Source organism: Chenopodium album, chromosome 1 (assembly GCF_948465745.1).
Source record: "Chenopodium album chromosome 1, dcCheAlbu1.1, whole genome shotgun sequence".
NCBI classification, from domain to species: Eukaryota; Viridiplantae; Streptophyta; class Magnoliopsida; order Caryophyllales; family Amaranthaceae; genus Chenopodium; species Chenopodium album.
The window spans coordinates 2,970-19,997 of NC_137834.1; the positions used below are offsets into that span (position 1 = coordinate 2,970).

Sequence of the window (17,028 nt, forward strand, 5' to 3'; positions counted from 1 at the left end):
CCTAAACCCTAAACCCTAAACCCTAAACCCTAAACCCTAAACCCTAAACCCTAAACCCTAAACCCTAAACCCTAAACCCTAAACCCTAAACCCTAAACCCTAAACCCTAAACCCTAAACCCTAAACCCTAAACCCTAAACCCTAAACCCTAAACCCTAAACCCTAAACCCTAAACCCTAAACCCTAAACCCTAAACCCTAAACCCTAAACCCTAAACCCTAAACCCTAAACCCTAAACCCTAAACCCTAAACCCTAAACCCTAAACCCTAAACCCTAAACCCTAAACCCTAAACCCTAAACCCTAAACCCTAAACCCTAAACCCTAAACCCTAAACCCTAAACCCTAAACCCTAAACCCTAAACCCTAAACCCTAAACCCTAAACCCTAAACCCTAAACCCTAAACCCTAAACCCTAAACCCTAAACCCTAAACCCTAAACCCTAAACCCTAAACCCTAAACCCTAAACCCTAAACCCTAAACCCTAAACCCTAAACCCTAAACCCTAAACCCTAAACCCTAAACCCTAAACCCTAAACCCTAAACCCTAAACCCTAAACCCTAAACCCTAAACCCTAAACCCTAAACCCTAAACCCTAAACCCTAAACCCTAAACCCTAAACCCTAAACCCTAAACCCTAAACCCTAAACCCTAAACCCTAAACCCTAAACCCTAAACCCTAAACCCTAAACCCTAAACCCTAAACCCTAAACCCTAAACCCTAAACCCTAAACCCTAAACCCTAAACCCTAAACCCTAAACCCTAAACCCTAAACCCTAAACCCTAAACCCTAAACCCTAAACCCTAAACCCTAAACCCTAAACCCTAAACCCTAAACCCTAAACCCTAAACCCTAAACCCTAAACCCTAAAACCCTAAAACCCTAAACCCTAAAACCCTAAACCCTAAACCCTAAACCCTAAACCCTAAACCCTAAACCCTAAACCCTAAACCCTTAACCCTAAACCCTAAACCCTAAACCCTAAACCCTAAACCCTAAACCCTTAACCCTTAACCCTTAACCCTAAACCCTAAACCCTTAACCCTAAACCCTTAACCCTTAACCCTTAACCCTTAACCCTAAACCCTTAACCCTTAAAATGTGTTGAATTTTCTTCCTTTTATTATTGTGAATTGATGAAAAGAACATATTATAACATTGGAATTCATTATAACACTGGTAACCATAAACACTCATTAAAAAAAATTAAAATAAATAAAAATGACCAATGGAATTCATTATAACACTGGTAACCATAAACACTCGTTAAAAAGATAAAAAAAAATAAAATTTGACAAATAAAACTCATTATAACTGTGGTAACCATACACACTCATAAAAAAATTTTACAAATAAATATTAACAATTAAAGCATAACTAATTCTTAAATCTACTCAAAAATTAATAAATCAAACAAATTATTAATCAAATGATTCAATAATATGGTATCTCTACATTTTCCTAGACAGTTATCAAATTCGAAGCAAAATGATTGGAAAAAGTGTTATTTTTTTGGATGGGTTTACATTATACAAATGTAGATTCCCAATTCATAAGGAAACAAAGATAAACATGGAGTCACCGCAACTCCACCACAACAGCAACAACATTAACTATGTCAAGCATGTTACGGAGCAACAAAGTACATTTCAAGCACTTAAACATGTTTACTAATTCGAATAAGTCCAAAATATATTGGTTATTGGATGTATTTGCAAAATCAACGGGCGACAGCAGTATCAGATCCATATTCGACACGCCCAAACTACCACCTCAGTTACGGCAGTCAAAGTAACAAGCCCAAATCTATCACCAGAGGGAATAATGTGGTTTTCTCATCGCATAAACAATATCATAATCACTTGATAATCAAAGTTTGAAAATAAAAAATCCACAACAAACATCAATTTTTAAAGATTGAGTAAAAATGACCTGACAAACCTTAGCTCTTGAAGCACATAATCTGTGTCCTGCAAAAGGAATCGAACAACGCTGACGACCATCATCGAAAATTCCTTCAAGCGCATTCCCAAGGTCTCAAAGGGGGATAGATTGTGGGTGGAATTGCAGAGAATGGGTAAAATATCGATTTTAAAAGAATTGATAATAGGTGGTTAAATTGGATGGTTTTGTGGGTTCTGTTAACCCGAATAATGTAAATTTTATGGGTATTTTGGGTTGAAGGTGGCTGACCAAAAGTGAGGTTAACAGAGGAAGGAATTGTCAATGGTGGAACTTGGAACGAAACTCTTCTGGTTTATGAACAGAGGACAAAAGGAGAGAGGAATTGTCAATGGTGAACTACTTTTTTTCACCAACCCAATATTTCTCTCTGCTTGAACCTTTAACCTTCAAGATTTTCACCCAAATTCATAGAGTTTTTCTCCCTTCTTCCATATGGCTCGGGCTCCCCGAAACCACTCGAATTAACCATCATTATCTTGCTGGAATCATAAATACCCAGCGGATTACCACCGTGGACGGCATCCGGGTGTTCCGGTAGACCTCTCTTCGCTTCCCTAATTTCTTCGTCGATCCTTCTCCTCTTCCCGGTGACACCTTCAATTACCCTATATCCGGTGTTGTTAAACCGTATGCCGTCGTTTATGAGTCAAACTTATCTGAAATTTTGGGAGTCGCGGTTCATTGGTGACCTCAATTTTGAACCAAAAACATCACCGTTTTGTCCAACGTAGACGAGGATACTGGCAAATTTCAACCAATGTTTTAGGGAAAGCTTCGAGGTTTGGATTCCGGCGAAGAGTAGAAAAGGTGGAAGGAGAAATTGCAGAGGTGGGGATGACAATGAAGAGAGGAAGCAATAGTAGTGGAAGAGGAAAGAGAAAATAAATGACGGAGAAAGGGAGGGAAAATGCAGTTAATTAAAAAGAATGAAATCTGATTGGTTGAGAGCACCTCACACGGATCACACATCACAGGACAAAATGAGTTAAAAGCTGATTGGTTGAGAGCACCTCACACAGATCACAGACATTTCTTAAAATTTGAATCGTTGGATGAGCATTCATCAACGATGAAAACTAAACAACCGTTTTGTGAACAAATACGGAGTATACGGAGTGTGGTGCTAAAGTTTAAAAAATATACACCGTACTACGTAGACTTTTTTTTTTTTAAAGAATAAAAAATTATATTGTACTTAAATATTTACTGAAAGTCTGAAATTAACTTAACTACATTTTTCCGTCAAAAAAAAAAATAAAAAAATACTTAACTAAATTTAACTTATTGTAACTGAACTAAATATTTGATGACAGAAGGAAATTAGAAACTTAACTTAACTTATTAGAACTGAACTGAAAATAACATGAAGAGAACAGGCCCTAGTGGTGAATTACCACTGAAAGTTTATATAATACCATTAGTTATTTAGTGATACTATATATGCACTTAGGGCCTGTTCACATTTACGGAGTACTTAATTTCAGTTTAGTTCTCAGCTCCAATCAGTTTAGTTCAATTCAGCTCAGCTCCAATCAGTTCAGTTCAATTTAGCTCAGCTCAACTCCAACCAGTACAGTTTAGTTTAGTTCATCTCCTAATTTCCCTCTCTCATAAAATATTCATTTCAACTCAGTTCAATTCAGTTCAACTCAGTTTAGTCAATGCAAACATGTCCTTAGTTAGTACCATTGAATGTATATATATATTTTTTTTGAAAAGTCATTGAATGTATATATAGTACCACTTAATAGTTAATACTATTTGATCACCCAATGATTCTATAGATCACTAAATGGTACTACTCTAACATCAAAACTAGTCTTTTGTCCCGTAAATGTACGGGCTTGTTATTGGTGTTTTTTTTTTTTTTTTTTTGGTGCATGTAGTTTTATTTAATCATGAAATAGACAAATAGTAGTATGGAGACATCGGGGGTTTTGGTCGTGACTTATTTTGTGAGGAAAAATAACTTTTTTTTTTTTTTTTTTTTTTTTTTTTTTTTGTTGTTGTTGTTGTTGTTGTTATTGTTTTGCATTATAATATGTTGAAGTTGACATTCAATGGATTAGTAAGCAATCAATAATTAGGAAGTTAGATTAGCAAAATATTATTGAATATATGTTTAAGTAACTATGTTTACATAAGATAGTTGGGGAATGGCCGAATGAGATAGCATTCTTCATATTGTAGCATCCACATTTTCCCGTCATGTCTTCATATTTAGTCTCCTCCATTTTGTATGTTGTGGATTTTATTTGTCTTCAAGTGGTTGTATTTCTGGGATTGACTCATCATTCCTGTAAACGGATTAAAATTTGAGTATTAGCTAGACTTAGGCTTATTAACAATTTTCCAATTTTGACAATTGAGGGTTTCAATTAACAAAAATTCATGCATGTTTAAATTTTATTTCAATTTTAGCGAAAATTTAAATATAAATTCTACAAAAATAATAATAATAATAATAATAATAATAATAATAATAATAATAATAATAATAATAATAATAATAATAATAATAATAATAAAAGGCACAAGATGATAGTCACTCACCAAATGTGAATCTACATGTGAATTTGATGATGGAATTACTATGTTATATAGAATTAATATTGTAGTGACAGATGATTGAATAAATCTCCGTACTAACACTACTACAAAATTGGCCAAAGAGACCATATCAAAATGGCCAAAGAGACTACCTTAGGGATGGTCTCTAGCTCACGGGTCTCTTTGGCCTAAGAGACCATTTCATCAAAAGTGGTCTCTTGTTTTTAAAAAGAGAGACCACTTATTTAGAATAGATGATCTTAGTTTTTTCAAAAACTAAGACCACCTCTTTCAAATAGATGGTCTTAGTTTTTTAAAATCTGAGACCACCTATTTTAAATAGATGGTCTTAGTTTTTCAAAAACTGAGACCACCTATTTCAAATAGATAGTCTCTTTCTTGCAATTTTTTATTAAAAAAAATTATTCATATGTAATTTTAATTAAAAAAAATGCACTTTACATGTACAACAAAATACAAGTAGTTCATACTTGTTAAAATTTATACATAACTCATACTAAAAGTTATACGGAGTACTACGTACAACGGTACAAAACCCATATTATTTGGATAATAATCATCAATATACTTGCAAAAAATTATACAACGTACGAAACCCATACTACTGCAAAAAAAAAAAAAACTAGATACAATGGCGTTCTTGACAGATCTTGTGCAACATCTTGCCAACCGAACCATTCAAGAAGCAAAATCATCAATATTCTTTGATTACACTTTTTACCCTGAAATTTTTTCCAAGACATTCAAAATTAGCAAACAATTATAATAATAAAGCAAATTAAAACTCTTTTTGATTGAAAATTTCAGCACATTTGATCAAGTGAGTCTAAGAAGGTCGATTATCACAGTCCATGTTAAAAAATAAAATAGTAAATGATAATTAGGAAGATCCTAATCTGATTAAAGGCAGAAAGTAATTCAAGTTACACACCCCTACTAACATATTACAACCTGCAAAATCACAAGTATTTATTTATAATTACCAACCCAGGCCAATAAACTATTTTGAATGACATTTTCAATGAGGCATTTCGTCGAACAGCTAATATGCATTACCAAATTGTAATCAAATTTAGGCAGAAATCCAACATCAAATCAAAATCATCTCAAAAAAAAATCAGAAATCAAGATCAATTAAATAAGCAATCAACGAAAACAAAGTTAAAAACATTGTTAGATCGCAAAATCAAAACAAAATCAAAATTAAATAAGCAATCAACGAAAACAAGGTTAAGCAATGTGAGATCGCAAAATCAATACAAAATCAAAATTAAAACTTTCCGCAATCTTCAAATTCATAAATCCCCAAACCAAATCATGAAACCAAAAATTAATCAATAAATCATCAAATCATAACTACTACTATCAACTATGATTCAACAACTCAAAAAAAAGTCAAAACAACAAACAAAAAAACCTAATCACCACAAATCAACTAACAATCAACTTATTCTAAAACAGCAAAATTAAACCAAAAAATCAAAAAAATCGAAAGAATTAACGCATAATACTTCAATCAAAGCAGATCAAACAAAGTAAAACAACAAAAATCAATGAAATTGATACAAAAAATCCGTCGGACAAGTATCGATGTTGTGGCCACCACCGGAGGATGTCTCCTCCAAAAAGACAATAAGCTTCTTACGTTGTCGGGGATCGGAAGCGGAGGCTCGAAGCAGCGTTTGCCGACCAGAAGCAACAAGGGAATCGCCGAGAGGGGTGAAGATGAGGAGGAAGAAGAGGATGACGATTCCGAAGAAGAAGGCGGTGACTAAGTCTAGAAGTTTCCATTGTTTAGCAGGTTTTTTGGAGGAGGGTAGATTTAGATGACCCATAACTGAAATGGGGGTGGATTGATTGAGCTAGATCTGGGAAAATTGAGGATTAATTGGGCATAATGAGAGGATTTAGGGTTTATGAGATTTAGGGGAAAATTGAAGTGTGAAAATGGCGGAGAAAGTGGGGAATTAGCAGTGACTGTGAAGAGTGGAGAGTTTAAAAGATCTTATCAAAAGTTTTATGTTTTTAAATAATTAAAAAAAAAAAAAAGGAGAGACCATTTCTCTTGAATAAATGGTCTCTCTTTTTTGGTATTTATTTAATTAAAAAAAAAAGGAGAGACCACTTTTGTAAATAGATTATCTCTCTTTTATTTATTTATTTAATTAAAAAAAGGAGAGACCATTTTTTGTAAATAGATGGTCTCTCTCTTTTATTTATTTATTTATTAAAAAAGGGAGAGACCACTTCTCCTAAATAAATGGTCTCTATTTTTTAATTTATTTAATTAAAAAAAAGAGAGACCACTTATTTGAAATATTTGGTCTCTTGTATTCAAGAGACCACATATTTATTTAAATGGTCTCTTACTTAAGGTCTCTTTGAGCATTTTTGTAGTAGTGTAAAAAAGCATTAACATACATCATTATTATGTTCGGAATTTGTAACCGAAAACATGATTAAAGGAATTTAATTTGTGGGAATTGAAGAGGGGAGATGAAGAGGAAGAGTGTGGAATTATTTGTGGGTTTGCTGATGAAGATGAAGCGGCCATCGGATTATGGTGGGTTTTTGGTTTAATTTACAGATTTACATATACTCCATATTAAATTGTGTGGTGGAATGAAAGGTCAAAGCTAGCTTTTAGCTAACATAAAATCCAAACAGTTTAGCTTTTACTCCAACTAATATCACTAAATTATGCTCAGTTTTAAATTCTTAATTAATATTAATAATTTGATGACTAATTACTTTCCATTTAAATATTGATTTGTACACGTGGCACATTGTATTGGAATAATGAACACGTGGCACATTGGATTGGAATAGTGAGCATGTGGCACATTGGATTGGAAAAGAGAACATAGGATGAAGACATGTGTGTATCATGGTTAGAGTTTTTAAAGACTAAGTATAGATATAGATATACATTACGTGCAATTACACTCTTACCCCTTGTTATGCATTTGTTCTTGCATAACGAGACTCTATACTGGCTCATGCTGGCGCAATCATTAATTATTTAAATTTATTTATTTTTTATTTTTTTTTAGAAATACGCTTTAAAGATCACTACAGTGGTTAATTACTTCGTAGTTATCAACTTATCATTAATAGGGAGATCAAGATACCAATTACCCAATTAGTTGTTGGTTCAATGATGAATTGGTGATTGAGTTTCACTTGATAGGGAGGATTCTTTGTGGAGGCGGATGTACCAAGCATGGTACATCTGAATATTTGATAAAAAGACATAATGAACATAAAGTTGTTCTGTAAAGAACATATATCTATTTTATAAAAAAACATCCGGCTTTAAAGAATATCCATAATATTAATATTTTTTTTTTTCAAAGCCATCTACCAAATATGGCCATGGAGGAGTATAATATACTGTTGACTTTGTACCATACTTTTGTAATCTCCCACCCAAATCTCTTTAAATATATACAATTGATGTAAAATGATTTCAAGATTTCAATGTAGAACTCATCTACGGAAGGGTGGTGCACCTAAAGTTGAAAAGATCTCATTGATACCAACCCTGAACACCAAATTTATTGATTTAATGCTCCTTGAATATGTATTTATACATCAAAGTAGAGACGGAATTACATAATATACAGCTAATGGAGTTCAATAAACATGTGTTACATTGACTTTGCCCTCGGCTTCAAGATTATACATGTATATCCATATAATGGTCATCCCAGTCTGGTTCCATCAGCTTCTTTGGAGTTCAAAGTGACCTGTGCTACAAAAAAAAAAAAAAAAAAAAAAAAGAAAAGAAAAAAAAGGGCATTCAGGAACAACTATACAAGCTCCAACAGTGCGCTGCAACCAACAAACGAAACTTGTTCCAGAACACACTGATAGGAAATTCATGCTTCCTCAAAAAGCAAACAAAACTTGTAGCTCGCTCATATTACATCCCTAGACGTGGTTTCAAAAAAATAAAAAAATATTACATCCCTAGAGGATGAAGCTAATTAGCTCACTTAATCTAAACTAAAGCTCGATGCCATCAAATTCTTTTTCCATTACTATGGGGAGAGATTCACAATGCCCAAAGTAACCATTTAAAAATATGTTATGAGAAAATGTTGGGACTGTAGAAATAAATTTCCATGGAGGTTATTCAAGTTGATGTGTCTCATTTTGTGTTTTTTAAGACATCCTTATTCATATTTTGATTATTTTAAGGTCCGTTCTCTTCACTTTATTTAAATAATATTCTGTAAAAATAATTTCAGCTTAACAAAATAAGGTGAAGAGAACAAGACCTTAGCTAATAAAATAAAATAAAAACAAATTTTTTTTTTTAAAAAAAAAAAAAAAAAAAAAAAAAAAGCCTTATACCAGTATTTGGAAAAACTGCATATGCCAACACCACCCTAGCCTAAGAAAGGTGACAAGGACATCAAACTTAAAGGTAGGTCTCAATTACCATGCCTAGCATAGAGTACTTTACTATGAAAAATAATCTCACATTTTACATATCAAACAACCAACCTTGCAACTTGTATAAAAGCTTGTTTAATTCTTGTACTTCATGGTTTCCTTTTCAAATCCAATTGTTGGAAATTGTTTTGCGTACTCCTCAACCTCATGTCTTAGCTTTGCTATCTCTGAATCAAAAGTACCTGACTCCAGGGTGGCAACAAAGTCCTTCAACTTTGTTCCTGATATGCAAAAGCAGTCAGTATCATCACATTCACACAAGGTCTGTTCTTTTCTTTTTCATTTTTCCTCCGAACATAGACATATATCATATATGCATGCACTTCAATACTACTTGGTTTTAGACACAGAAAAAGATGATGAGCAAGAGGTACCTTTAGTATCAGCCTTGATTTTTAGAGCCAGCTTGACAGCACCATCAAAATACTCAGCCACCTTAACAAAATCTTCTTCAACAAAACCCCGGGATGTTAGGGCAGGTGTTCCTGGAACATAAAGTAAGAAAAGTTAATTTTAAGTTACAGGAAGCCAGAAAATAACAGAATAAATTCCATGGGTATGCGGCGTATGCCCTCTTACCCATCCTAATGCCACCAGGAACCATAGCAGAAACATCCCCAGGCACAGTGTTTTTGTTGGCTGCAATGTGCACAGCTTCCATAACCTTCTCTACTCTGGAGCCATCAATACCCTGACAAAGCAAGATCCAATGTAAGTGGCAAAGAAAAATCTTTCGTTACACTACATATAGAGAAAAGTAGCAAACATTTATTATTGCAGTACACAAAAATTTACAAAGTGTCATCTGGGTAAATTAATACTCCATAATTCAACAAGGTGTCTCTGCTACTGCATGAAGTATTTTTTTGCTACATATCATTTGACAAGATCTCTTAACCTAAGAAAATTGTTGATACTTCCAGGCATCCAGCATTTATGTTACCTCTCTACGCTTGTTATGATATGTCAGCTAGACCAGAAGAAATGCAAAAGTTGCAGGAGAAAAATATAGAAAGATACTATCAATGAGAAGTTATCATAAAAGAAATCATCTTCACCTTGTTCTTCAGGTTCACCAAAACTAAATGATTGTCTGTTCCGCCAGAAACAAGTTCATAGCCCATCCCAGCCAAAGCCTGCAGAATGTAGCATAAAATAAAATTCATTTTCAACAAAGATAATTTTATTCAAATCCATAACTCATATCCTAATAAACTTAGCATGCTAGCATGGCAACATAAATTTACCTCTGCAAACTTTGAGCAATTGGAAAGAACTTGTTCTTGGTATGCTCTGTATTCAGGAGTCATAGCCTGCATTTCCGTGAAGGTATCATGAGCCTCAATTCAGGAAACATTGAATTAAATGTCACAGACTGCTATAAGCAACTAGACACCCAAACAAGAGTTTGTGTAGATTTTAGAAGAGGAGGGGGAAGAAAGTCACCATAAATTGCTAAGGTAAAAAGAAGTGTCTATAGAAGGCATATAGTTAAGATACAGTGATCTCAAATGCTGGAGGTTTAGTATGGTACATCTCCATGATCACAGCAATAGTTGCAGAGCTGTTCAACCAATTTCAAATGAAAACCAGAGCAGTTTGCAGTCTTTGATAATTTGAGTTTATTCAATACACATTGTCATAAGATCAATTTGCTTGTCCTGCATATGAGTTAGTCTTCTCATCATTAGCTATACTGAAAGCCACATCAACTATACCTAATCCTCTTAAGGTCATGGCATGAATCTGCTGGAATTCCAAGTAGATAAAAATTTCCAAGGCTTTGGCCGTTAATAGTCTAAGTTACATTGAGGCTTTGCTCAGCAGAGGGGAATGAAAATAAAAAATTCATATCAATTTAGAAATGCAAGGATAAGGTGACTCAAACTGAAAAGTGGACAGTTGAGCCCAATACAATAATTCAAAAAGAATAGAAAAACAAAGTGATGGAAAAAACTCAACTTTTAAAAAATAAATAAATAAGAAAGAAAAGAAATACATTCTATAAAATCAAAATTCCTTAAAATTGACATTTATCATAAAAAGAGAGTTATTTGTATTTTATAGCCTACACACTACTTGAAGTAAAAGATAACCATAAAAGATCCTGATATAAGCAAAACATTGGTTGCTTAGACTTAATAAACTGATATTAAGAAATTTTTAAACCTAAAGAAATATTCGAAGCAAAATCAATCATCAACACACACATAAAAAAACACATTTGAGTAAGAGTTTGATCCCTTAAAAAAATTGTTTGCTATTTTTATACATATATGTGGAAAACTATTACTCCTTCTGTCAATATAATCAGATACAGCATCAATTAGCATTATTATGAGTTATGACTGGTGCCAAACATCATTTTCAGAACACAAACCTGTTTCAAAGCGACTGCTAAGGCAGTTATTGTATGATTGTGAGGACCACCCTGGAGACCAGGAAAGACAGCCTGATTGATTTTGTCCTCATAGTCATACAGTACCTGCAGAAAATAACTAGAATTTAATGTAAAGCATGCATAATATCGTCTCTCCATCCACTATAAATGGTTACAAATAATTATTTAGGATGTCCGAAAAGTTTTGTTACAATTCCCACTTTAGTAATGACTTGAATAGATAGGTCAATATGCCACAAGGCCGACTTCTTAGTAACTGATGGAAAGAAGATGAAAATTATCCAACTGTTAAGTAGGGTCTTGTTGTCAAGTTATGTCATATCCATAGTTATGAGAGGTAGGGACAACGTGACTACTAATTCTGGACAGAGGGATTACATCATGAGCTATAAGTATCAAATAGTTGGCATGAGCTAAAAAGTAGTCACTTATAAAGCAACATTTGAATTGAGCTGCATTACCTCCTTCCCTTGTTTATTAATCTCCCTTACACCCTTTCTGAAGAAAATCATTGCTCCACGAGGTCCACGAAGGGATTTGTGGGTTGTTGTAGTCACAACATCAGCATAATCAAACGGTGATGGTACCACACCAGCTGCTACCAATCCACTGATGTGTGCCATATCTGCCAGCATGATTGCTTTCTGCTTGTCACATACCTGCCAAAAAAATTACAGATACTATTGTTACAGACCAGCATCCTCGGCGTGCTCCATAAAACTAATTGCTTTGTCTAACAAAGAGATTAGTTTAAAACAAAAGATCTTACCTTGCGGATACGTTCATAATCATAGAGTCGTGCATAGGCACTTGCTCCAGCAACAATCAATTTGGGTCTGAATAATGTGGCACTTTTCTCCATCTGCAATGGAGTTCCCAATCAAATGAGCTAAACAACAGCCCTATTAATTAAGCTGCATGCTTTTGGATTTAAGGTATTGCTTGGTAAAATTAACATTAACACAACAGGTCAATAGCAAATAATTGCTTAAATCAAGGTTATATAAGTCAAAGGTGCAAATATAATAAATTACAAATTTACTTGTCTTAACAGAAATGTCAATTGGAAGCAACAAAAACTATGCATTTCTTTAATGCTCAGAAGTTTAGACTTTAGACTGAGCATCCACTCATCCAGAGGATGAACTTTATAAAACCATATATTACATTGAATGATGACTAAGAAAATTGACCAAGTTGACGTTTTTTTTTAAAATAACCATAGAAGGTCAAATTGGAGTATTCGGTTCTCAGTTCTAGAAAATAGGTGCATGGATGCTCAATTTCAAGCTACTTTTCAAGAAAAAGCTTATTGTGCCTTAAAAGAGAAAAAAAAAATCCTAATTTTGGTAAAAATTGGCCTACCTGATCATAATCAATATAACCAGTGCTTTCATCCAATCTGTACGGCATTGTCTCAAAAAATATAGACACAGCAGATATCTTCTTCGTGTCTGTCTGCAACATAATAATAGAAGTTACAAGCTTAGCTTACCAAAAAATTGCTTAGCAAATAATTAACTGATAGGATGCATGCCACAAATTGATCACACATGTCATTTAACACAACATTCCAATATTCAAAAATTGTAAAACTGGCAGAACTTACCAATGATGAAACTAAATGACAGCTATTTATGCAGTTCTAATTTTTATTTTTTTAAAACACGAGGCTTAGATATCCAAGAAGACCATTAAATTGCTAACTCAAAGCTTCAATCTAATTGTCAATCATTAATAATTTTCTATGCTTGTTTTAGTTGCAGAAAATGTTTTTATTTTTATTTTTTTTATTTTTTTTTTTCCAGTAACAATGCTTTAGTAAAAGAAATTAGAGCATGTTCGTTTCCCCAATTGCTAACTTATCTAAAGTTATTGGAACTTCTTTGAACAAACTAGGATGTAGATGAGCTTTTCTAAGCTTATAAGAACTATTGAAGTCATGATTTGAACTTAGGAAATCCTTAGTTCATAGGATCTTAATCAACTTATCTAAACATATTTTTCTTGAAACTTAATTTTTGAGATGAAAAGGAATAGCCCTAAACACTCAAAATTGTTTTTAAACTTGTGTATCAGTCAGCATTCCTCACAGTTGATCCTTACATCTAATATCCTGATTCACAAGTTAAGAAATATATCAGTAAAACCAATCAATCCCCCCCCAAAAAAAAGCGCAACGCCGTACAACAATCATATATTAGAAGAATAGTCTAAGTAGATAGATATATGCAATGTTCTACGCACAAAGATATTGACAATCTAAAAATCAACAAAGTGATGAAACAAGACCTGGTATCCATGTGAAAGATGTCCACCATGTGGAAGATCAAGAGCCATGATTCTATCATGAGGCTTCAAAAGAGCAGTGTAAACATGGAAGTTAGCCGGTGATCCAGAAAGAGGTTGGACATTCACTGCACACAATATAAAAAAGTTCCACGACTTTAGAACCACAAACGGGAGCAAACTCAAGGAAATCACAATGCACATCTTCTGTTGTAATATGATGATTTTTTCTTTAAGCACATGTCAAATATATACTTCCTCTGTTTCTATTTAGTTCCCGCGTTTGATTTAGGCACATATATTAAGGAGAGGAGAGAGAGTGAGAGAGAATGAAAAAGCAAGTGAGGTAGCTTGTAAATGCAAGATAAAAAAGTTACTCCAACAGGAATACGTGTCAACTAAAAAGAACTTCCTAAAAAGGAATACGTGTCAACTAAAAAGAAACGGAATATATATATATAACCAAGTTTTAATGAGAACAAAGACTATAATAAGAACTAAGAACTAATCTAGGCCCTTAGATCATGTCAACATGCTTCTCGTGTCATTAATGGCATTTTCGTAATATTTCAACTTTACAAAGTGATTTCCAGTTTCATTTCTAAAAAGTAAATGAAAAGTTAGTAAAAGTAAATGAAATCAGTCATAAAATAAATAAAATTGACTTAAAGGTTAAAAAACTGGAAAAAAGTTTTAAAATTCGCAAATGCGGGTGAAATGTGAGCCGTCGGATGTAGCGAAATTAAAGGCTAAGATTGATGAAATGCTCTCTCTCTCTCTCTCTCTCTCTCTCTATATATATATATATATATATATATATATATATATATATATATATATATATTATAGAGATATAAGCTCCTAAGAAATTAAGGCCTTGATTTCTCTTATGAGAAAAAGGATTTCTGTATAGGGGGGAAGAGATGAGCAGCCCCTATCCTGCAATATTAAAATGGGGGACACAAACTTGGCTCTCTTACAAATTTGATTGTAGGTTCCAATGCTACACCCCATCGATATAATTCTTTCTTTTCTCGAAACAACTGAAAGATAAATCATGGATCAACTAAGCCCTCTGGAACTCGTTTAAGAATAAGAACGAGGAATCTCATGTAAATACCATGCTATTCATGGAGATTCCGTAAATATTCCATTTCAAAAATAGAAACAATTGGTATTTTTTTGGAGACACTTACACCCATGAGTTAATTGGGTTTTAAGAGGATCAAAAAGCCTTCAAGTTACAGGAAAAAGAGCATTACAAATTAGAAAACTCACCTCCCCATTTTTCCGGGTCCAATCGGAATGCTTCCAATGCACGCTTTTGACACAAAGTTTCAGCCATATCGATGAACCTGAACAGAGGTTTAATCATAATTAGGAAGAGGAAATAAGTATTAAGTTGATGCAATAATAAATGGAATAGACATACTCATTTCCACCATAATATCTTGCTCCTGGGTATCCTTCACTGTACTTATTGGTCATGACTGACCCAACAGCTTGCATAACAGAAACTGAAGTGAAATTCTCTGATGGGATAAGTTCTAGACCCTATTACACAAACATGTCAACAGATGAATCAGGACAGTTGTAAAAACAACGAGTTTAATACAAACTCTTAAAAGATAAATGAACATAAAGTTAGCATGGACACACAATACTATTCACTACATTTGGTAAGTTTTTAATAGAATTTTTAAGAGGATTAACTGTGAAGAAACACCTAATATCAAGTACCTTTGAAATCGCTATGTTTTATTATCAGAGGCAATATATGGAGAGAGTACATGTTAAATTCAATTGAAAACCTTTAGGTATCTCTTATACAAAATCACATGATGATAGAAAGTTAATCATTGACAATTTAATTTTTCAAGATTGTATAATAAAGATGATAGTGCACTTTAAACTAGTAAAGTATATACTAAATTCTAATGGTAACTTATACTTTCTCTGTTTATTTGGCCACATTTTTCCATAAGTGCAGTACAGCAGTAGTATAAAACACAAAAGTAGGTAAAACGTTAGATTTTTTTTATAAGTTTTACTGTTTAGTGTTTTAAACACTATTCACATATCTCATTTTGACAACACTTTGATGATTTATTGGTACTAATGTATAAAACTAAACCTACCATATAAATGTTTCTAGAATGTTCTCGACAAAATATTAAGGGTCAAAATTACACTATATCAAGTTATTAACAAATGTGCAATGTGAAAAATAAATAAATAAATAAATAAACAAAGATCGTAGAGTTTTACTAATATGGACAAATATGAAGTCAAATAGTTATAAATCTATAACGAAGGAAATATTCGGATAACAAAACATGGACCTAAAAATAATCAAGAACTGTGAAAAGAAGAGAGAAAATGACAAAACCTTCCATTGCCTAGCCTTTTCGTGCTCAATAATGTCAGCAATCTCAGGATCAACAACCTCAAGGGGCGCATTCAATTGCTTCGGCCACTGTCCAACGATCCAATTGTTCAGAAATTCATCCAAAATTTCCAGTTCAAAATCCAAATAAATTACGAAATCAAACAACAATCATATCAAGTAAATCATACAAACCGTCACAGAAACTTGTTTCTCCTTCTCAATTGCTGCTTCAGATGACTAAATCCAAAAATTCAAAATCACATATTAAGATTAAAAAAAAAAAAATCAAAAATCAAACATACAAAAGTTGTAATAAAATTCACAAAATAAACGAAAAATACGAAGTGGGGGAGAGAAAGTGACCATGAAGTAGAGAGGAGCGCCATTAAAGACGCCACGAATAGGTTTGTTGGCGGAATTGGAGAGCTTGCGAAGCGCCATTGCCATGGCCATTTGGTCTCTCTCCTTGGAGCTAAGGGTGGCAGAGTGGTGTAAAATGGGGAAGGATAATGTGGGTGAGTTTTAAGTGGTTGCTAATAAAGGAAATTATTAAATTAAAGGTTTTAATTTTTTGTGGCGTATTCGTTTTCTTAAATTGTAGCTTCATTTTCATGGATAGATTTATCTTCTTTTTGCGCGCACAAATGAAGGTGCGCAAGTTTTGGGTTTCACCAACCACACAATCTACTTTGAAAAAGCAGGAGGAGCTACCAGGTGAGTGCGAGCGTTTGTAATTTTTTTATTTTTTATTTTCTTTTTGTCCAGTTTAACTTACTTTGTTGTATTTTATCAGAACTTAAGGCCTGTTCTCGTTAAGTGAACTGAATTGAGCTGAACAGAATTTTAACGTATGAGAACAGACCCTTAAAGTACCTACAAAAAAATTTAGGCCATGCTTAGTAATTAGTTAATTACTCCCTCTATTTTAAAATATTTGCTCTATTTCTCC

At 33.3% G+C, this 17,028-nt stretch overlaps 1 protein-coding gene and 1 long non-coding RNA gene across 3 annotated transcripts; both read right to left on the minus strand.

Moving 5' to 3' along the window:
- Positions 1 to 5,067: 5,067 nt before the first annotated feature.
- On the minus strand, positions 5,068 to 6,581 carry LOC145583014 (uncharacterized). The gene is made up of 2 exons (XR_014100096.1): positions 6,185 to 6,581; positions 5,068 to 5,261 (listed from the first exon to the last, which is right to left on the minus strand). It is a non-coding gene; the product is annotated as an uncharacterized LOC145583014 (long non-coding RNA).
- A 1,490-nt stretch (positions 6,582 to 8,071) lies between these two features.
- On the minus strand, positions 8,072 to 16,614 carry LOC145638866 (serine hydroxymethyltransferase, mitochondrial-like). 2 transcript variants are annotated; one of them, XM_081689916.1, is made up of 16 exons: positions 16,443 to 16,614; positions 16,272 to 16,316; positions 16,080 to 16,166; positions 15,123 to 15,244; positions 14,969 to 15,045; positions 13,694 to 13,818; positions 12,767 to 12,859; positions 12,171 to 12,263; positions 11,863 to 12,060; positions 11,381 to 11,485; positions 10,248 to 10,313; positions 10,059 to 10,136; positions 9,580 to 9,691; positions 9,375 to 9,485; positions 9,052 to 9,221; positions 8,072 to 8,293 (listed from the first exon to the last, which is right to left on the minus strand). In XM_081689916.1, the coding sequence occupies exons 1-15, from the start codon at positions 16,530 to 16,532 to the stop codon at positions 9,076 to 9,078; spliced, it is 1,548 nt and encodes a 515-aa protein (XP_081546042.1). In that variant the 5' UTR covers positions 16,533 to 16,614; the 3' UTR covers positions 8,072 to 8,293; positions 9,052 to 9,075. The 2 variants fall into 2 exon arrangements, with proteins under 2 accessions (XP_081546042.1, XP_081546051.1); XM_081689925.1 differs by having other exon boundaries at positions 8,072 to 8,288; positions 16,443 to 16,613.
- Positions 16,615 to 17,028: the final 414 nt, after the last annotated feature.